The 23001-nt window shown below is 40.3% G+C and overlaps 2 protein-coding genes across 3 annotated transcripts in view; one reads left to right on the forward strand and one right to left on the reverse strand.

The window, feature by feature from the left end:
• Positions 1–538: 538 nt before the first annotated feature.
• The window catches only part of DIP-delta (Dpr-interacting protein delta), an 87578-nt gene continuing 65115 nt past the window's right edge, over positions 539–23001 (forward strand). For both annotated transcript variants that reach the window (XM_064690035.1, XM_064690034.1), the window contains exon 1: positions 539–1543. In XM_064690035.1, coding sequence (XP_064546105.1) covers positions 1411–1543 — 133 coding nt within the window. In that variant the 5' untranslated portion in view covers positions 539–1410. The remainder of the gene's footprint in view (positions 1544–23001) is intronic.
• On the reverse strand, positions 10794–14681 carry LOC135433835 (mucin-2). The gene is made up of 2 exons (XM_064690086.1): positions 14554–14681; positions 10794–14450 (listed from the first exon to the last, which is right to left on the reverse strand). The coding sequence occupies exons 1-2, from the start codon at positions 14558–14560 to the stop codon at positions 10891–10893; spliced, it is 3567 nt and encodes a 1188-aa protein (XP_064546156.1). The 5' UTR covers positions 14561–14681; the 3' UTR covers positions 10794–10890.

Consider the following 23001-nt stretch of genomic DNA (forward strand, 5'->3'; position numbering starts at 1 on the left):
ATTGCGTCTCCAATATAAATATACAGACCAAATAGATGTACATATGTACATACCATGTATTTTCCAGGGTCCAAGTGTTTCAGCTGTAGTCAAAGTTTATTGCATGCGCAATTTTGTGCCAATTTACCAGTATTGAAAAACGATTTCCACATTTTATTGATAAGAAAACGACACCAAATAACATTTACTGCTTTTACTTACGCTTATTATTATTATTATTCGACGTAATTATGCTTTTTCATATTTTTATAGCAAAAACTAAATACAAAAGCAATAACTGTAGGCGTGATCAAGTTGGCAGCAATGCGGATATTTACGATAAAACGGTTATTTGTTTGCAATAGATATTGAATTAATTATCGAATCTCGAAGACCTATCGGTGTGTAAAAGTGTATCGATACGAAATCTTAAACGATAGTATCGCTTATCTGTGAATTGCCTGTTAATGGCCTGTTAAGCAATGCGACCATGTGTATTGGACCAAAGGAGAATGAGATTACAGTTATTCGGTATTTTGACGCGTAAAGTGAGGCTGTTTCTGGCAATTTCAACAAAGTGTTTATGTTTATATATTTAAGTGTTAAGTGTTCTCGATTTTAAGAATAACTCTAGCTCGTTTAATATCAAGTGCACGGTGCATAGTCAGTGAAAAGCCAAGAGACGAACGATCAAAGTAAAGTTGCCGCTATAGTTGACTTATTAACTTGGCCGGCGGCGTTCGCCAGCGTTTTCAAAGAAATTAAACAACAGCTGCAGCACAAATGCATCGATTATGCCAAGTCAGTGCAGACAACAGAAAACATCAAAATTAATATTCTCAGCTATGCAATGGAAAAATGCCAAGGAACGCGCGCGGGCATATAAAAATGAGTTGCTTTGAAGTTTTCGCTACCAAGCGCCGCCGGGCAACAACAAAAAACGAAAATTGCAAAAAGAAAACATGGCGAACAGCATCCCGCCTCCCCCCCTGCCAAGCACCCATCAGCGGCATCAGCTTCAGGAGCAGCAGGAAGAACATCATCTTGCGCAGCGTTTGCTTCATCAATGGAGAAGCTGTCTGGCCCAGAGCGCAGAACCAACTGCTTTTGCAAGTAATTTCTTGAAAGTTGTTCTGAAATCACAGCGCGAATTGTGAATCACTGGAAATGTACTGAATTTAAGCGCTGAATATGTGTTATTGTATCAAATGCATTTTAATGCAGCTTATTAAGCTTTAGCCGTAGAGCACAACCGTCACTAATACCTGGCTAAGGGTATCGTCAGAGCGGGTGCGGTGGAGGGACGCAGAGATAGAGTGCTAGAGCGAACGGCACCCGCAAAGAGAATGGCAAACAAAGTAACTGTAACCGGGCGATGCGTTTTTTGTGGTTTTGCGTTTCGTTTGCACAAAGAAAACAAAAGCAGTTGCAATGAAGATGCAGCCAGGCAAAGAACGAAAGAGAGCGTGGGCGGAGGAGAGACGCAATTGGATGCTCTGTTTGTGCGCTACTCACATATTACTCATGTGTGCCCGAGGCATAGCTGTGTGCAGAGCGACGAGGGGTAAGTGTATGCTATGTATGTATGTGTGAGTGTTCGGCAGAGACGTGAGCTGCTTTTGTTCTGGGCTATGCCGTATCCCTTTGCTGCCCCGTGGCTTATGCTACACTTTTTTAATAAATTATAAATTGCTGCAAATATATTTGCAGGCAGGGATTACATTTATCCCTTCCGCCCCTCTGCCCGCATCCCGCCCGCTTGTTTGCATATCGCTAGTTTGGCTCATGTCCCAAGTGTGCGGTTCTATTGCCACCTCCCCCTCCATTTATCCACCTCGATAGTTGTATGCGTGTGTGTTCTCGTATGAACTTTAGGATTTTGTATTCATGCTTAAGTCACGTTTTGCACATTTGTTAAAAGTAGTTCTTAAGGCGATTGCAACGCGCGCTGCGTTTGCTCGACGAAAATTGTGTGAAAAGTCTTAAATTAACTGCAAGTGGTGTTGCAACTGCACGTGGCACAGCAACTTGCCACTTGCCACATGCAACTTGCAACTTGCAGCAGCAACGCCTGTTTGTCCCAAGGCTAAAACATTTTTTAATCAATCACGCACATGTGCATATAATTCTTGTAGCGCCCCAAAGGCGATTGTGGTACATCAAATAACGGTAGAAAAACTGAAGTGAAAAATGCAAAAAAAAATTACTTTCAACAACAATTTTAAAGAAATGCGTGTGCCACAACAATCTTAGAACCGTTCTGCTCATAAATTTCTAAGGGCTTTCAATTTCTCTTTTGTCCTTGATAAAGGTTCTCATCCATTTGTTTGCGCCCAACCCATTTTAATGTTGAAATAAATTCATTAAATTTTCTAAAAAAAAAATAAACAAATTTTTATACTTTTGCCAAACAATAAAAATGTCATTTTACGGTGATATATGAGTTGTATAAAAATTTGCCCCGTCTCGGCTCAACGCCACGAAAATCACGTAGTACATTTTCGGCGTAAACTTGAAAAAGCTGCCGGTTCCGATAATTCGTCGCGAAATGAAACATGTTCCCCGAACTTTTGCAGCGCTTACCCATTTCAATTTTTTGCTTCCTGCATATTAATTTGAAATTTGTAGCATACTTTGAACACACACGCTTTTCTGTGTGTGCATGTGAGTGCGTTGTGTGTTAACGAAGTCATAAATTTTCAGCACTGCTGACAGTTTTCATATTTGACTTTTGCTATGCATGTTGGAAATTGCTCAAATGTCTAACAAATGGACGATGTTTGGGGAAGCACATTTCATGGAATACCTGCATTTTGAAATAGCCAAGGTGTTGGCTTTAAGGTGGCATAATCCAGCCAACGATTTGGGTTCGAAGCGCTTGCATATAAGATGAAAGCACATTGGACTTGTATGTATTTTGAATAATCACGAGCGTAGTCCGAGCGAAGTATTTGATTTATTGCGGACCCCTATCATAAGTCATTGTCCATTTTTTGTTGTTTACAACATTTTAAAGTAAGCTTAGACAGCTTATTCCTATTCTTTCTAGTTTTTAGACTGCCAAAACCCCCTTCTACATTTTATTAATTTGTATAAATAGTATTTAACGAATTTTCCTCGGCTTAACCCCCTGTCGTCATAAGGAAAGATCATTTTGAATTTAAAGGGCACAAAAATAAACTCAAATATTAATTTTGAATACAAATTTTGTGTGTATTTAGATGAAAAAATTACAGAAATTTGGCCTTTGTATATATCCAAAATTCAAACAAAATGAACTCTCAATCAGCATGATTTTAAATATGATTTGAACTCAAGTTAGATGCAGGATTAAATACTTAAGTTTTGTAAATGTTAAAATATTTTGTATGGATTATAATTCAATGGCTCTGAACCTCTGAGCGCATAAAAAACAGATCAAAACGGGTTCAAATAATATTATTCAGTATTCATAGCCCTTGTGCGTATCTTTTTATGTTTCGAAAAGCGAACCATAAAGGGATCTGGAAACGTGCAACTGACACAAAGGCGACGGCAAACTCGATTCAAGCTTTTACAATTCGCATCTCAATCAGAGGCACATTCAATCAAATGTTTTGGCACAATATTTTAAAGTGTAAACACACACACAGAGGAAGAGAGAGAGAGAGAGAGAGAGACACGAACACGAATGCACATATTTATTGTGCATTTGTTGTCGCTGATATTTATTTACTTTCTTTGGGGCTGTGCGCAACATTCGATAGAGCATTGAATTACATTTCCATGGAACGCTGCTGACGGCACGAAGTGCAAAAAGTTTTCAGCTGCACTCGGTGGAAAGTTTTTTGCTATTTCCGGTGGCAACGACAGCCAGGACAACAAGCACGACGACATTTTTGGCCAAATTGTGTGTGAAATTGAATTGCAATTGTCAATAATTCGTTTCCAAAAATATTTCCAGCGCTGCCAAGCAAACTGATTGAGTCAACGAGCGGCGCTAAGTGAGAGCTGAGTTGAAAAAGTTGCGTGTGCAATGCGATTATAAAGTTTTACCAACCCGTACCCCTACTCCCCACCTGCAATTCCGCCCCATAAGAAACTTTATCGCTGTTGCACATAGGTAATAGCTTACCTGAGCGTCTAATTAAAATCAGTTTGAACTTTTTGGCCATGCACAGTTGCGCCAACTGATTGAATGTAAACTTGCCCAAGATGACAATTTCCAATAGTACAGACCTTGTGTGTGTGCGTGTGTGCCTTAAATCATTTCTGCTGCAGTCATAAAATCCAATGAGGCGCATACAATTTATTTGTTTTTTATGTGCTCACAACTAATGTTAGGCAGGCAGCTGGCAGCTAGATCAGATCTTGTTTCGTGCCTGTCCAGAGCGGCACGTACCAAAAGTTCCGCAACGCAATTTTTGAGTTTTACTAACGTAAAATGTTTAAACATATGTGCAAATCGAAGACGAGTCTCAGTTTCCGTGTGTGTGTGTGTGTGTGTGTGTGTGTGTGTCTGTCTGTGTCTGTCATAAGTTCGAACGCTGCTGCTTGAGGCGGCAAGAGGGTTTGCAACTGAACCGACACCGACTTTGCCTTTTCTTTGGCCGCAACATTTGACACCTGCTATGCTTTTGTTGTGTGTGTGGTTTTTTTTGGTTGTGGCCCGGTGCAGAGCGATGTTTAGGTGTGTGTATGTGGTTGGCATACCACCCATTGTTTCCATTTTATTGTGTGCTTAAATATTTACACAATGAAAACGAAGCGTTTCCTTAAACACACACACACACACACACACTAGACACATGTATTTATGAGTGTGTGCCCCACAAAACACATTGTTTTTGGGGGCTTTGCGTGTTTGATTTATGAACGTTGTTGTGTTCCTTTGTTGCTGTTGTTGCTGACCCCCAGTTACACATATGACACGATATTTTATACTCGATTGCCAATTATGACCTGTTAAGGGCTTATGGCCAATCGTGTGTGCCTGTGTGTGTGTGTGCTTAAGAGTGTGTAATTGTTTACCTTAAGGGGACGATCAATTGAACAATGACAAAAATGTTTGAGTTCATGTTGTTATTAATTGGAACTGATATATTTATTCATAAACTGTACAATTTGTATGCTTTGGGCTTCTTTAAGATACAACTTTTTTCTATATTTTAAATTAGAAATTGTGTTTTTTAATAAGTCAAAACAAGTGTTTTGCTTGTGCAATTGACTGTATGAACGGCCTTTTATCTAGAGCGAGTAATAGAAATCTTTTCTATTCAACTTGCATTTACACGAATATTTATTTGACCCGGGCAACACTGCTTAATTTCCTCTATTATAATCGAGAGCAGTAAACACTCCTATATCCGAATTCCTTCTTCTAGAAAGATCAAGAACTCATAAAAGCGAGTTTCTATCAAGAAAACTATCAATATATACTCATTATATATTCAAAAACTTGTATAATACCTCAATTCAACTAATTGAAGTGTATCAATCTGTCAAATTGATTTATGGTAACTCTACTTTAGTGCATACATACACAAATATACATATATTTCTTGAAATTTATAAAACTCTTCCGCTTTGAAGTGGTTGCCTAAAAATATTCAAAGCTGTAGCTTCTCGTGCCAGAGCAGGCTATGCTGATGTCGGCCAATTGAATATTTCATGACATTTGTCACTTGCGCATGCAACAGACATTCGTTTCCTGTTTACAACGCCTGCCAAACCCCTCTGGTTGCCATCTATCAGATGACTCTGTGATAACTTGAAGTCCTCGCGCATTTGACTGCCTGTTTGGGGCTGTCTTCTTTCCGCTCTCCGCCTCCTCAAAAGTGTGGAGCTTTTTTGCGTATTCAGCATGTCAACTGTGGAAACTCAATTTGCCTAAGTAAATAAACGGAATATGAATGTTTAATTTATTTTACGAGCATAGATATTAAATAAACACACAAGTCATGAGTCACACGAGTCGCGCCTGTGTATGTGTGTGTGTGTGTGTGTGTGAGTAAGTCATGGTAAAAACTTTCCCCTCAAGCCAGAAGTTGCAAGTTAAAGTTTGGGTTATGAAAACAGCGACTAGGCAATTGCGGGCTGTTTGTAAAACAACAAATTTGCAATTCGTGAAGTTTCTCTCGCTATGAGTTTTGAATCGCAATTTTCGGGGCACATAATGAATGAAAGGAATTGTCGATTTCTCAGGCTAGGCGACAAATCAATGAAAGGCGCAAAAAGTTTAATTAAATCAACCCAAAAGCGTGCGCAAACATTTCTGTTGAATGATTCGCCTCCAATTGAAAAGAGCTCTCAAATTAATAGAAATCTCATCACATGCAACATGCACGAGTACATTTGGCTGCGGTTAATTAATTTTATATCAACTTTCGCTTTTGCCACTTTCCATTCGGCCGCTTGAGCAGGGCAAAAAGTCAAATTACAAAGAAATTGTAAATGCGAAAATGTGTGCGGCCACAGGTAAGCAGGAAAAACGGGAAAAACCTGGAGAAAAAAACCACCAGCGGCAAATTCACATTTGCATCTCTCATTTAATTAAAAATGTCGTTTCGGTATATTCAACGCGCTATTTAATTAAGATACAACTTTTTCTCTTTCCCTTTTTTTTTTTTGCTGTTGCACACATTGCGTATACGCAACGTTCAACTCGGGCCCAACAATCTTCAATCAACGTGCACAGTACATCAAATTTTGTTGCGTGACTCATAATTTGTTGTTGACTTGTTTACACGACACCCCACACACTCAAACCCCTGCCCTTGCCCGTGCCCGTGCCCGTGCCCGTGCCCCTTGCCCCCGACATACTAATAATGATGATGCGCGCCTTTATGAATATTGTTGCCCGACTTGTTATATGGTTGAGCTGAAGTTGTGACTGTGTATCCCCAAACATAAAAACCTAAGCGTTTCGCTTAGCGACATTAAATTTGTGAGCGTTTTTTTATATGACCAGATCGTGTTATTACCGCTTGTAATCGCTCCAGTTTTATACACTTTGCTGTTGATGATAAGTGGATGGATTTGTGCTCAACTGAGCAAATGTTATTTTTCTATAGCTTGCGACTAAATTTACAATCAAAGTTTTGGATGTTTCGAACTTTGTTTATTAAGGGTTATGTTCAGAAAAACAACTTATCATGAATATACTGCTCGGAAGCATAAACTCTTTAGAGAGTTAGAGCTCACAAACTATATCCAACTATTTATGTACCTAGCAAATAATACTTCTTTTATTAGCTGCTACTTATATTGTTCTTTGTGGGTTATAAGTCGGGTTTAAAGCCTTTTAAAACACCTTGGCCCCTAAGGTCCCAGTTATGATGCCTATTTAAAATACTTATATATTTTCCTTCTGCTGACTATTGGTTCCATTCGCATACTGCTATGAAAATAGCGATCCGAGATGAACTAGCTGTAGATATTCCTGTGATTCTATCAGAAAAGATGCTACCTAGGGACTTCAGTTTTCTTTGTGAGGTTGCGGAGCTGGAACATAATAGATACTATACCGTTTGTGCTTCATCTTAATATATATATAAATAGTTGGTTACTAAAGTAAACTCTAAGAACCTGAAATTTTTACTGAAGCTTCGTTTTGCGTGGAAAGTTTTCAAACAACGCAATTGTTCTTCGCGAACGTTGCATAATGAGAATGTGTAGGTTAGGTATTTGAGGGTCGGACTAACAAGCGGCAGATCGCCGGATCAAATCCTTCATCAATTTTCGATACAAATACGCTTGGCAAAATTTGAGATTGTATATTAAGAATACAACAATAGTTAAATTTAAACATTTTATTTACATTTTCTGGTTTCATAGCTCGTCAGAGATCCTCCAAATGAATTACTCGTATGCCTCAGACTATAGAAGTTGTTTTAAATTTTGTATAGTTTGTGCGCTGCACCGCAAATCAATATAAACAAATAATATCCACAATAACGACTCAACCATTCACACATGTTTGCTACGCAAACATTTAAATTAAGCTTGAGAAATTTGTAAGAGGTGTGATGTAATTTAAGGTAAATTAGGGCTTATTCGATAGGCCCAAAATACAGTGTTTGTTTAAGAGCAGCTGTCACCTTGATGCGACTCGACTTGAGCCCAAGTCGATCGTTAAATATTTGAAGATTTCGAAACGTTTTTTGTTTTAATTTAGAAAGATTCTTTAACCTAGTTACAATTTGTACAATTGCTTTATCAGAGTGTGGCATGGGTTGCTGTGAGATCTTGTGTATCTTTTGGTATAAAAACTCAGATGGGGCTGACGGTAAGCACAGTTAATTGCGACCTGTTGAAGCAGCACCAGTGACTAGCCATGCATATCGTGTCAGTTGTAACCCTGCTCTTGGGCAGCATATTCGCCTACACCCTGGCGGCGCCACAGTTCGGTCCCAACTTTTATCCCGGTAACATGGCGGCACTGACTACTGCTCTGTCCCAGTTGGCCCATCAGCTGGCACAGCAGACAAATTCGACGGTCCGATTTGGAAACAATTCGGTGATCGTTTCGGGCATTTCAAACTCCATTGCGAATGCGAATGCTGATCCACATAGGCACCAGGGTGTGAATCCTGGCTGGAATGATGGCTGGAATAATGGCTGGAACGGTGTGTGGCGCGGAGTGCCCGAGTATGATAATCCCGAGTATGATAATCTGCCTGAAGAGTTAGATTTAGAAGATGGCGATGAGGATTACCAGGGTGGTGTGGAGGAGGAGGAGCCAACAGGTGAAGAAGAGTAAAGGAAATGTGCAAAGTAAATTTCGCAATTCTTAAATTTCGCAATTCAACTTGCACTCTAAAATGAAATCAAATCAAATTTATCAAACTAAGGAAATTCAAATCACACCCACACAACGAAATCTGTTAAAGAATCAAATAAATACGAGCTAAAGCAAAAACATAGAGAAATCCAATTGGAACTTTGAGTTTTGCTATGCCATCGATCGATATACAATTTGGAAATGCAATTCCTAACAGTCCATATGATTCAATTATAATAAATTCATAAGCCCCTTGCTTTTGATTTGTTTACATTTTTGTTGCCGTTATTTCTAAATATTTTTATGGAATTTGCTTAAATGCAAATATTATTGCAAACTGCGAATTTTAGTCATGCATTTTTATAAACCAACTCATACATTCAATATTTTATCTGCAAAAGGGGTTAAAGCTTAACTATTCATGTGTGTGCGTGTTGCGTGTGTCTGTGTGTGTTATATGTGTGTTGCTCTGATTCTGTCTATCTGTTGCGAAACACGGCGAATTCTCGCGGGTAGCATAAAATATATTTTACATAAACGAATGGAATTGCACATTAATATGCACAGCAAAAGTTTTATAGTAAACCTCTCCGAACTGGCTGTGGGGTAGTTTAGCATTCATAAAATACCAGCATATCATTTCAATTCGCTTATTGTACGCTGACTAAACTTTTAGATTCTGACATATGCGAGAGTTTTGCAAGACTGTCAAACTGACAAAATGAATTTCTGATGCAATAGACATGGATACATTTCGTTAGCAATAATATAAAGTTATGAAATAGTAGCTTATAATTAATTTGTGTTTTTAGACGGTATTGGAAATTGTCACGAAATTTGTGTGACTTATTTTCGAACCTCAAAAGCATATCATTCATATAAGTTTAGTGCGTATCTATATTGTACTAATGGGAGCTATATTCTATTGATTTAGACTTTCTCTCTGCAAGGGTATTTAAACTTTTTGGAGGAAACTCTTTTAGCTTGTTTATGTTCATATTAAGCATACGCCAAGTGTGACATTTATGGACGTGCTTTACGAGTTTGGCTCCTCGCCCAATTTCAGGCAACAGCTTTGGCAGTACTTTAAACTTGGCTCTGTTTCAAATCAAGCAAAATAAATGTTCGACTAAATTGTTTTTTTACTGCGAACTATGAAGGATGCTCTCTGAAACACCGACTGGACTATGTAAATGATCTGGAAGAGAGCCAAGTGCAGAGCCAAGTGCTGCCAAATTGGTAAATGATTTTCAGTGGATTACGAATTTATATGTGTGATATCAGGTTTATAGTACAAGCTCATTTCGATAGGGCCACGATTTCTTCTCTCCCCTTTGGGGAACTAACAAATCACTTGAATCGCAATGCGTGTCTATCGTTTGAATTGCGACAAATGGAACGCATTAGGTTAACATTATTGCCAAACAATTTGCTCCAAATGTGTTTATTTGTCTCCCTGTTGTTGTCACACAACATTTCTAGTCGTGTTTCTATTTTTTTTCTCTTTTTGGACGCACACACACACACAGACCGAACAGCAACAAAGTACAATGTATTTGCCCACTCCAAATATAATTCCTTAGCCAATTGTGCTACATGTGACCAAACTTGAAATCTGATTAGGTAAGGATGTGGACTGGGGAACGACAAGCGAGCGGTATGGGTTGAGTGAGGACGACTGGCAAAATCAAGCAACGATAAATTGCTGAAACTTGTAACTGATATTATCCAATACGAATACAATTTTGTTGTTAGCCTGTTGCTAAAAATGTCCTGGCTTGTGCTCGTTCGTGTTGTGGGGCTTCCTGTTTGTCGCGCGCCTGTTTCTTGGCGACACTTGCCGTTGGGATTCGATATTAAGTGGCAAATTATCTTTTTACTTGTGTGGGATTTGTAATGGCAATGCTTTTAAAAAGGGTTTACGTGTAATTGATACCACTTCGAGTAGCTCTTAGAGGCCCTAAAAGTTGCTGTTAAAGCATTTGCATTTGTGCATTTAGACAATTGATTCCGAAAGTGGGAAAGAGTCACACCTTGTTAGATATTCATGTGCTTTGCTTATTTTTATTGATACTTTTATATATACATACAATTTTTAAAGGAACTTCTTGATTTTAGCATTGAATTAGTGGTTTCTAATGCTCTATTTTTTAAATGCAAGATCCTTTGCCGTTGGTTGTGCATTGCAGATACTCTACATCGAACACTGTGCCCTCTTCACAGACGACAGCGTAGGGAATCGGATAGTCACAGACAACATACCGATTACAATCGTTAGGATAGGGCAAAATTGTACCTAGAGGATGACCACAGCATATGTTGGGTGTATCTGGATGAATCGTTGGGGTTGCTGGAGTTGTAGTTTTTGGTGTTGGCACCTCTGTTGTCGAGGTATTCTCGGATGTTGTCGAGGCTGTGGTCTCTGGCGAAGTCGTAGGAGTAATTGGAGTCGTGTTAGGTGACGTGTCGCATGAAGGGGTCGTTGTCGGTTCTGTTGTTAAAGTTGTTATGGTTGATTTTTCGGGTGTTGTGCTCGTAGAATCCGTTACGGTAGTTTCGGCTGTTGTCGAGGCTGTGGTCTCTGGCGTAGTCGTAGGAGTTATTGGAGTCGTGTTGGGTGATGTGTCGCATGCAGGGGTCGTTGTCGATTCTGTTGTTAAAGTTGTTATGGTTGATGTTTCGGGTGTTGTGCTCGTAGAATCCGTTACGGTAGTTTCGGGTGTCGTCGAGGCTGTGGTCTCTGGAGTAGTGGTAGGAGTTATTGGAGTCGTGTTAGGTGATGTGTTGCATGAAGGGGTCGTTGTCGGTTCTGTTGTTAATGTTGTTATGGTTGATTTTTCGGGTGTTGTGCTCGTAGAATCCGTTACGGTAGTTTCGGATGTTGTCGAGGCTGTGGTCTCTGGCGTAGTCGTAGGAGTTATTGGAGGGGTTAGGGAAGGGGTTGTTGTCGATTCTGTTGTTGTGGGCGTTGTTTCTGTGGTTGTAGAGGAAGGTGTTGTTGATGCATCCGTTGTTGTTGCCGCCGTAGTTGGCTTGGGTTCACAATTGGCCAATTCCGGATCCATACACTCCAATTCTGTGGGACTAAACTCCAAATTCTCGGGGCAATCATAGCCAATGGGTATAGGCTCTTGGCAAACAATATACTTGCCGCAATTGTTTGGATATGGCACTAGAGTTCCATCGGGCTTTCCGCTGCAAATGCCACCGGAGGGTGCTGGCGTTGTAGTCTTTTGGGTTGTTGTTGTATCAAGAGTTGTGCTGCTGTTGGGCTCACTAGTCTCAGGTGTTGTAGAAGTCTTGGAAGTTGTAGAAGTCTCAGGAGATGTAGTTGAGACTGGAGAGCTTGTCGTGATACTGCCCGTTGTTGAACCTGGCCAGATGGGTGTAGTTGGGAGTGTTGTTGAGTCCGTTTGATCTGGCGTTGTGCCAACTGTGCAATTGGCGAGCGAAGCCTCCATACATTCACGCAACACGGGGCTAAACTCATCGCCATCATCGCAATCATATGCCGCGGCTATTGGGTGATCGCATTTGATGTACTTGGAGCAGTCGTTGGGATATGGCACCAGTTCACCATCAGCCGCATCATCGCAGGGACCCTTTTGCGGTGGTGGCCGCGTCACATGTGTTGGCTCTGTCGTTGTAGGTGTCGGCGTTGCCTCGGTTGTTGTTGAAGTATAGTCCCAGCGACAGGCATCGGATGGCACGTCCGCACCGCATTTGCCGCTTATCGGATCGTAGTATTCGCTACAGTTGCACACATCCATCATGTAGATGTAATCGTTCACACAGCGTATGAACCACTGACAGTTCTCGGGATAGGGGAACGTATCCCGACTGCTGTTCGTGCACATTGTCGGCTCCAATGGCGGCCCTGTGTAACCAGGTGTCGTGGCCGTGTCCTTGTCGCAATCGCTGTCCTCCCAGCTCACACACTGCTGCTGCTTGGCGCTGAAGTAGGAGCCGGGCCTGCAGTAGAAGGCAACCGGAATTGGCGTCACACAGACAATGTACTTGCTGCAGTCATTTGGATAGGCAATCAGTTCGCCCTCATCCCTGTTGCCGCATATGCCGCCGGGTTGCACAGGAGTTGGGCTTGTTGTTGTTCCCACGCTTGTGGTGGGTGTCGAAATGCTGGTGACAGGTTCCGTTGTTGTTTTTTCCGTCGTGGTTCTTGTTGTAGTTGTATCCTGCTCCCTGCAAGCTGTCGGCGACACATTTGGTCCACAATCGCCAGTTTTTGGATCATAGTATGTATTACTAATGCACTTTGCAATATAGAATTCGCCATCGCCCAGGCAAAGAATGTACGATGTGCAATCCTGCACATACGGGAATGTAGCGTAAAAGGGTTCATTTGCACATAGCTCGGCTGGTCCGGGTGTTGTGGTGGGCGTGGTCGTCACCGTTGTACTGCTTGTTGTCGTTGTGGGCGCTTCTGTGGTGCTGGTTGTGCTTGTGGTTGTCGTGCGATCACCATAGCAAATAACATCATCCGCGCTATCACAAATCAGAAAATCGGGATTGAAGAGCAGCGGCTCGGCGCACTGACCCACTACCACTTGATTATTGCTGCACTGCAGGAACTGAGAGCAATCGGCTGCATAGGGGAAGCGTGTGTAATCGGGCAAACCCTTACAGAGATCGGGATCCACATCCGCTGGCAAGGCTGGTGTTGTTGTCGTTGCCACTGTGGTGGTGGAGCTGCTGCTAACGGGCGTTGTGCTTTTTCCTGCATTGGTCGAACTGCTCGTATCTTCTGTGGATCCAGGCGTTGTGGCTACAGTTGTTGTTGGATACGGCTTAGGATTGCAGTGCACCGAATCGGGCGTGTCGCATATATGCAAAATTGGATTAAAGAGTTTATCAGGTATGCAGTAGTCCTTATCCGTGCAGCCATGACGACAGCTGATGTAGGCGCTGCAATCGTAGGGGTATTCGTAGAAGCCATCGCCCAATGGTACGCAGTAATCCGCTTCAATGCCATACGGCGGAGCACCACACTCACCATCTTCAGTCGTTGTTGTTGGCTCTGCAGTTGTTGTTTCTGTTGGGTGCTCGGTTGTTGTTGACGGCAATGGCAGTGGCTCACATTCGGCAGTTTCGGGCGTATCGCAAATGAGCAGCACCTGATTGAAGACTTTATCGGGCTCACAATAGTTTAAGACTGGATAGCCGTGGGTACAGTTAATATAGGCATTGCAATCGTACGGATATCGATGCACCGAACCGTCAGTTAAATTCCTACAAAATGTATAAGGAATGCCCGGTGGTGGCGGTGGCGGATCATAGCTGCTTGATGGCCAATTTTCCTCTGTTGTGCTTGACATGGGTGTTGTCGTTGGCGGAGTGTAAACGGTGCTGCTTGGTGTTGTGGCAGCTGTGGTTGCTTTTGTTGTCTTGGGTGTTGTATCGATGGTATAGTAAAGGCATTTAGTGTTTTGTGGCCAGTCACAGTTTTGCGTCTCATTGTTCCACCACAGTTGGCCGGGGCATGGCAGCACGGTGGGATATTCGCAATCACAAACTAAATACAAGCTGCAATTATCTGGATAGGGCGCCCGATAGCCAAACTGTACGCCCGCGCACATGACCTGGTTCTCATATCTCTTCTCATTGTTGCAAGTTTCGTGCCTTGGCTCGCCGCGCAGGGCCAAACACGCGGCTACCAATACGAACAGCACTGGCAGCCAGTCCCAAGCATGGGCTGGAAAAAGACGCAAGTATATTGAGAATTGCGATAAGCACTTTAATATAAATCGTCATTGTGAATTCACAGTAGACAAAATTAATTTCTTTGAAGAATTTACCTTTCATTATAATTTATTTTTCTTTTGTTGTTTGAACACTCTTTAATTTCTCATATATTTCGCCAATTATTAGCAGACTATTTTTTCTTTTCCTTATAGTTGTTTTCTTAAATATTCACTGTTTAACGATCGGTTCGAGACTAAACCTACTTGGTCAAAGCCATTTACTATATAAACTTCCTAGGAGATAAAGTTGATAATAAATTGATAAGATATTATTATTTTAAAGTGTATTTTAATTATTATTTTAATTGATAATACGGCTCGAATAAATCAATGAAAGATGATTTACTTCTTATCAATAGAAACATATACATAAGCAATGGCATTTGGTGCATTTTAATCTGTTCCCAGAACGCTCTAGTTAATGGTAGATAATAATAGGGAAATAATATTGACACGCGTTGTCAGTTCTCATATCTATAGAAAGTTGTTGAGTGTTTCCTTTGCTTAGTCACAATCTAAAAAAATTGCGTTGATAAAGATATTTGTTTCTCACTTGCAAGTGGTAAAACTTAAAATTACAATATTATTTACATATTTAAGCGCAGATACTCTTTTGCAAATGGAACAGTTTACCGGTTTTGATCTACATTTGAATACAGGGCTTCTTCTGCTTAAAGATTTTATAAAATACACAACTTGTCATTGTTCCTCTTAAAGGTAAACGATTTTATTCCAAGTTCTGTGAGTTTGACACGTGTGTGTGTGCTGCTTATTGCTGTTGTTATTACACTTATTGCTGTTGTTGTTTTAATGAGACAACGTGACCTCTCAACATTCAGAATTTATGAGAGCCACTCGACGCTTGAATTACACAAATAAAAAATGCGAGCATAAACATAAATGAAGCCGGGATTTCAACGCGCCAGCCATTAAAATAAAGCGACAAAACATGAGCAGTAAACAAAATTGGCAGCAAACTCGGCTACCAATAAAAAGACTTTCGGTTATTATTTTTCAAAGCAAAAGAAATAGAAAAGTGCAACAGCATTTGAACGACAAATAACTTAAAAGCGTAAATCTATTTACCGATTTATTTTCGCCCTGCAAAAGTAGCTTCTGTTTTGTAAAGAACGTTGCAAGACGCTGCCACAGCGAACGTGCAGAAACTGTGTGGGAAAATTATTGACATTTTTTTTAAGAAAAGAAAATAACAGAAAATTAAATAGATTTTCTCCAAAAACTGCAATTCACTTGGTATTTTGTTAGGTGTTTCCCAAATAGATTATTCACGGCATAAAGAATTTGTTTTCCAATAATTCGAATAAGAACTTGACTAAATATATCGAAGGTGACCTTTGTTAATAACAAAATACAGTTAAAAGTGTCATAACTAATAAGTATAATGACCAATCCTGATAGCCCCATGAAGGCAATTTTTCAGCTTGATCTGTTGGCTGCTGTCAAGCGTTTGATCTGCAACAGATTGAACTATCAATTACGAGCCGGGTAGACGTGACCGTCTAACAGCTGCCTGCCATGTCCCTGATGTGTGCAAGACCTGGCATATATGTGACACACACACACACACACAGACACAACTAGACTAGACTTGAGCGGTGGCCAGGTGGTAAAGCTGGAACGGACGTTTAGTTACAGCTGAGCACCTGTCGTGCCGCATCAAAAGAAAAGCAGCGAGCGAGCAAAGGCGTACGTGTCCTACATGCACCCAAGCAGCAGAAGTTGTCATTGTTGTTGTTGCTGCTGCTGCTGTTGTTGTTGTTGTGCTGTGTGCTGCATGAAATTGACCTCGTCCGTGTGCGTGTTGCGCTGACGAGAATCGCCTAGCCCTGGCTTGGTTTATATGTTTCGCACGGCTTACGTGAGCGGTTGATACATGTGGCAACCTTCACGCTTCCGGCTGGGGGGCGTTTGGGATATCTACGCTAAGACAAAGCGCCACAAATCAAGCTGTGTACGCTGCGAGCATAAAAAAATTACACCAAAATACGAAATGAAGCAAAAGGTATAACAAAATCAAAGCAACATTCAATACAGAATCCCACTCAAAAGCAAACGGGCTGCATAATGTCCAGACTGTGCCTTCGCCTGCATTACATAGTTCTTTATCTTTGTTTTTTCTTACTCATGCTTTGGCCACATCTGTTAATTAAAATCCAATGAATCTCTGTTTGCTCTCGTTTGTTATGCTGAATTTGCATTTTTACTAAGCCGTTTTACAATTTCCACTCATTTTTTGTGTCAATTTTAAGAGCCACAAGTTTTGGCAAAAATCACATTGTGCTGCCTGTTTTTATAAAAATGTTCGCATTTGATTTATTTTTGGTATTGCAACATTTTTGTCTGCCCATAAAATATTAGCTTGTGGCGATTTTTGGATTTTGTAAAATATATTTTATGCTGAAATATTGTTTTCTAAATTCCAAAGTAAATATTTGTACATATCTGTAATGGCAACTGGAGAAAAAAGGCATAAATAATTGAGTTACGATTTTGTTGTGACAATTTATTTATTTAATTTTTGTTTTTGAATGTGGCGCAAAGTAATGCGGGCATCTTTCACCTTATAAACATATCTTTTATTTTTTATTTAACAAACATTGCCGCAACTTTATTCAAGTCTTACAACTCTTATACAAATTGCTTGAAACTCTCAATAAGAAGCCGAACCTTACCTTAAGCGGTTTTTAAAAGAATTTTCCTGCGCCTGCGCATTGTCTTGCCACTGAGCGAGTTCTTTTTTGCTCGTTTTCGAATGCCGACTCCAAACTTTTGTTCGTGGAAATTCACGAAGTTTTAGAATTTCGAGTGCGAAAGTAAACAGCGAAAGTGAAGTAGAAATACTGTCATTGGGCTCAGTTGCTTTTCAGCTGATGGCGAAAGCAAAAGTAAGCGGAGTGGAGCTGTACAACTTTTCCATAGAATAAGCCTAGCTGCATTTGGACGTAATTGTGCAGCACTATGTAAATCAGTTACCATTAATATTATCTAGAAACAAAGGCTATCAACATGGCCTGCATTGATTTTGCAATCTTTTTGTCTGCTGAACAAGACTGACCCAAAAATAAGAAAGGGGGCTAGGAAAACTTTGCATATTTATATAGGTGTGAAAATCAACACAATACACAAGCAAAATTGCTGCATTTCGTGTAGAAAGGCAATTAAAAATACCTTTGAACGAGAACAAATTAATTGCCAAAGGAAACAGTTGCCTACCAAGCCAGCTGGCCTACGAAACGAAAGCTATTTTTTAATTGAGCCAAGTGTGAGGCAAACATAAAGCGTGCCGAACGGGGCGTAGAGCAGTGAAAGTATAGAGTGCATGCAAAGGCAAACAAAAGCGTAGAAAGCTGCATTTGCCAGCCAAGCCAGATGGACAAATGGAGGGGGGCGGGCTGAGGGCTAAGGGCTGGCAGCTACAGCCACAGATTAGCCATAGGGTGGAGGGCAGACCGCACAGCAGGAGCAGCACACGCAGCCGGACCAGTGTTGGGTGGGCCAACAAGCAAATGCAGTGATTTATGCCAGGCTGACAGACCCCAATGGACGCCATGCCTGGCAGCCGTTATGCACTTGAGGCATTTGTTGCATGCAACCCAGCAGGGAGCTGCCGCTGTGTGTGTGTGTGCCTGTGCGTGTGCTGGGATGTGCATTCTTTGGCCGGTGTTGATGATTGCCCCGGCTCCTATGGCCAGTCAAAACAAAACGAGAACGCATTCCTGTCTTTCATTATATGTATTAAATTGAAACGAGTGCGAAAACTGGAAAACAGTGTAACTAGCACCTCGCCCATGCCATACATCAGCGCGTGTGGCAAGCCTCAACAGGAATTGCTATAGAAAAAAAATGTTGTATGCGCGTTGACAAAATTGCGAAATGGCAGCGAGTCGAGACTTGCTTGATGAAAAGATGCACAAAAAAAAAAACGAAGCAAATGGCAGCCAAATGGAGCATTTGGAAAAGCACACGGCAATGCGCTGTGGGAAATGTGTGAAATTTTTCAGCTGCAGCACAGCAAAAAATACAAAAAAAAAAAACTGCGGAGCAACTTTTGGCAGCCTTCGTTCGTCGACGTTTGCGTTGCTTAAAAATTTAAATTTTCATTTTCTGCAGCAAATTGGGAAAACCTCTTGAAAAAAAAGACAGCAGCTGCCGCGTGGCGCTGAAGTTGCTGGCAAAGTTTTTGTTTTAACCACAATGCGCTCTATTGTTGTTGTTTTTTCTATTTTTGCTGTTTTTGTTGCTGTTGCTTTTCAGTTTCAAGTGCGAATTGCATTCTGCTTTTGTCGCATTTGCGGCTTTGTTGAGGCAACTAAATTTCCTACCAGACACACAGCCACCTGCTCGAAATACCCAAGACCCATAGACAGTTTTAACCGTAGTAACTACAACTAATCCACAGAGTGTCGCTGTGTGTGTGTGTGTTTGTGAGTGTGCGTGTGTGTGCTGTGTGCTGTGCCACTGTAGGCAGCTTGTTTCCAAGTGCACTTCATGCTCTGCCCCTGCTGTGCAGCCGTTAGCGAATTTTTCGGTTTGAATTTATGAGGGGAAACGAAATGAAGTGCACTTGGCTGCGACTACCAACAGCCTCAAACCCCTGCTCGTCCCATCCACTTTACTTTCCACTTGACTCACTCAACTCGACGCTGTTTTGTGGACACAGCAACAACAACAACATCCCCACCGCAGCACTGCACCACCCCGTCAACCCATCTCTGCATCACAACAGGGTATGTCATTTGCAGTTTTTCGCCGTCTGCGCCTGTAAATGTTTTATTTGAGTATTATTACTTCGACTCTTTAGCGGCGCGTTTGAGCATGAAGAGCAAAAATATGACTAAAAGTGTTGACTGGAGGAGGTCGGGCTGCTACTAGGCGATAAAGGGTTCAAGTTGTGTAAATAAATGCTTTTCTTTGGGTGGTTTTTTATTTTTAAGTGAGCTATTCAAAATAAGAGTATTAAAATTATTAAGTGTGGAATTGTGTGATAAGGAATTTCCTTTTTCTCTATTTTTCCGGTAGTTGTAGATGTTATTCTAAGCTAATTTATCTGATAAAAAACACTGACGTATACTTAATATTTGCTTAAGCTAGAGGAATCCAACGTTTTATTAAAGTAGTTGCAGAGATAAAAGAGTTATTATAGGTTTGTTTGCTATATTTAAGCCTAGACATATCCAAACTCTAATTTATACTGTCTCTTTTATAATGCACTAATTGACAGTTCAAAATAACATGAGCCCGTTCGCTTTTATGCATCTAAATTAAGTATATATATATATCTATATACGCTTCCCTATGTCTGTTGGCTTGTTCGCTTATGGGCCACAATTGAGGTTAGCCGGAAATGGCGCTCATATGTCCAAGCACATGCCGCACATGACACACACGCCCCCCCCCCCCTCCTGGCATTTGGACGTTTAGCATTCACAGGATTCGCATACCTTTCAGACCGCCTGTAACCCGAAAACCGGACACCCCCACCTGGTTTGGCCGCGTTGAACCATGATGAGTGCTGTTGTGGCTTGTTGGCATTTCTATTTAAACTTTTATTGCTGCTCAGTTTGCTAAAAAGGTCAGTTAGCTGTCGGTGGACTTGTGGGGCGGTTGGGCGAAAAATGGTGTGAATATTAATGTTTAATTAACATATTTTATTTAAGCTTCATGGTATTTAGTTGTTACTTAGAGCCTGTGAGCAAACTTACACGCTGTTTACCATTCTAGCCGTTTAAAAAATACTTTTTATTTATTTAAAGCAGTTTGTCCTTATAATACTACTCTATTTATACCTAACATGAGACGTGCTTTGACTATAAAGCTTTTCTTAACACTCCCCAAATAGTCTTTAATGCAAGTCATATGACTTTATAAGGCTTACCATATTTGCCAAGCAATTCATAAAATATATTTTGAAACGGCGCTTTTCCATTTGGTTTGTTTGTAAAGTCAATTAAAATCTGAACAACTATGTAAACAACATATCAATAATAATAACAGCAACAACAACATCAACAATAATCATAACAACACTTGTAAGCCATTGCGAACACACTTGATGCACTTTTTGCTGCATGTGTCGCATGTAAATATTCAATACACATATGAATAAAAAATATGCATATATATTTTTTAATTAAATATGTATTTTTGTGCATTGAATTTTAATCAAATGCCATTTGTTGAATTTTTATTTACCACGCTCCGGATTAATATACCATTTCCAACAAGTTGGTAAACTGAAACCGAACCCCGTCTCTCCCGCTCAACATTCCCGCCGGACACGGACACGGTTCAATTAAATATTTTGTGAAATTTCCGTGCAGTTTAATGACTCTCTCACGCAATGACAATTTTAAGTTGCATTTTACGGCCAACTGGGTTTCGGATTTTAATGACCCCGTCGCAAAATTCATGTAACAGATATTTTGTTAAATTATAATTTTAAGTTAAATGTGCGTAAAAGTAGTTATATGAAAGCATATAAATATACGCATGTATAAATTTATAAAATTTATAGCCCGAACGAATTAATACATTAAATTTGACTACCCACTTTGCAATAGCATTGCAATTTTAATTGATTTTAATAGGCCGCTTTCGCCCGTGGCTGGTAACGATTTCCGTTTTTGGCCGTCATTAATCGGCTTACAGTTGACATAAATACATTTCCCGATTGGAATTTATGCCACTGAGCGCCGCCGCCGCCGTCGTCGTTCGGTGTTAATTGGAATGCACACACTGTAGCGGCACCTGCTAAATAAATAATTCATTTAATTTTGCACAACAATTTATGTAAATATTTCTAGCTTAAAGATGAAATAAGAAAAAAGTACAAATGAACAGCAAATATATGTATATGTAAATCGTTTTGCCAAATTGAAATTAAATTCTCGCAATCACATGAATTGATTGCTCTATAAAATATAATCCCGAAAAGTCTATGCAATTGTGATTTGCCAGCACTTTTGGCCAGAAACCATTTTCCTTGGGCGCCGGCCTGTAACGTGTTTCGTAGTATCTGAAATGTTTGCCAGACACACATTCATGGGTTAATTTAATTAATTTGCATGACAAATTTAATCGGTTTGAGACACAGCTGCCAATGAGCACCCATTTGGCTAATTAGCTCGTGCAATTTTGCCTATGTGGCCTTTGATTTTCGGGGCTCTGATTTAAAGCGAGTTATGGGCCAGACATAATAGTTGACAGTTTTGAATTAAGCGGAGCTCAAACGTGTCAGCAACTGATAACTGACACTGTAGCACCCTTTATGCGTGTGAAAACTATAAAATTGGGTGTATATAATGTGAATACTCTTGCATTTACATATTTGTATTCGAACTGGCCTAAAGCTCGGCATTTCAATCAATAAATCAGACCCAAATGAAATTTTAAGTTGGATATTTGTAAATTTTATTGCAATATTTATTAGCTATCGGCATTGCGTACTAATTATTGATACACTAAAATATGAATTACGTGAAGTAAAATGTATGTTAAACATAGCTGTCTATTGAAAGAGTTAAAAAAAGTGGCGTGCCAATTTCGAAGTCAAAAGAGTGCAGCTTTAAATCATAAGATTTTATTCTATATAAAAATGCTATCATCCTTTTATAAAAAATTTATTTCTCTTAAATTCAACTTAGTTGATGTAGAGAACTTTATCACAATTTTAAATAATATGCAAACAGCTTAACCCGTACTAAATATAAATGCGTTAAAAGGTTGCCACATTATAACTTTCAACACGCATTAATTATTAATAATGCCACGGGACGCAGCATTTAGTTGAATGGCTCATTAAGAGCACACATGTTGCCATGCCAAAAAACCATAATGTGCCAGCTAAGAGTCGTGGCTGCCCACACAACACACTAAGTTGTTGTCATTTAAGAGGTCTAATGAGTTGAAGATGCCTGAGAAAAGCATGCCAAAGTGAGTTTAAGCTAAGCTACGGTATTTGGTACCTAATATGTAGCTGAAGCAAAACTAGATTACATTTTGACATAGTAGTAGAAACAGAAACCTGATTAACATATGCTCCATTATATGCGATGCTGTTTCAGTTGGCAGACATTCGGAATTTGCAGTCTGTAAACAGCTCACATGCATTTGCTATTTACACTGACCTGCATGTTGGCAGAGCTTCAACTGTTTATCAACTTGTAATTTGATTAAGCCCCCAGCCCTACTTGAAAGCCCCGTGCCCTGGCATAAGGCTATGTCAACACATCCATTTCAGGCACGCCCTTCGCTCATCTCGCTGTCCGTCCCTCTGACAATGCCATGCAAATGCTCATCGGTATGCAGTTCGAGATAACCAGATTTTAAACTTAACCGAAATACGTGTGAGCCTTGTAAGTGTGGAATGTATGTGTATGCGTGTGCAAGCGAAAACTTAGCTCAAATATTATTTGATATCCTGCGGTGACCCTGGCGACATTCATTGTTTGCCATTGCTTTCGGATTCTACTTTTGATTTCT

Source organism: Drosophila montana, unplaced genomic scaffold (assembly GCF_035044405.1).
Source record: "Drosophila montana isolate Dmon_TW-CO22-7 unplaced genomic scaffold, ASM3504440v1 contig_3231_1, whole genome shotgun sequence".
NCBI lineage: Eukaryota > Metazoa > Arthropoda > Insecta > Diptera > Drosophilidae > Drosophila > Drosophila montana.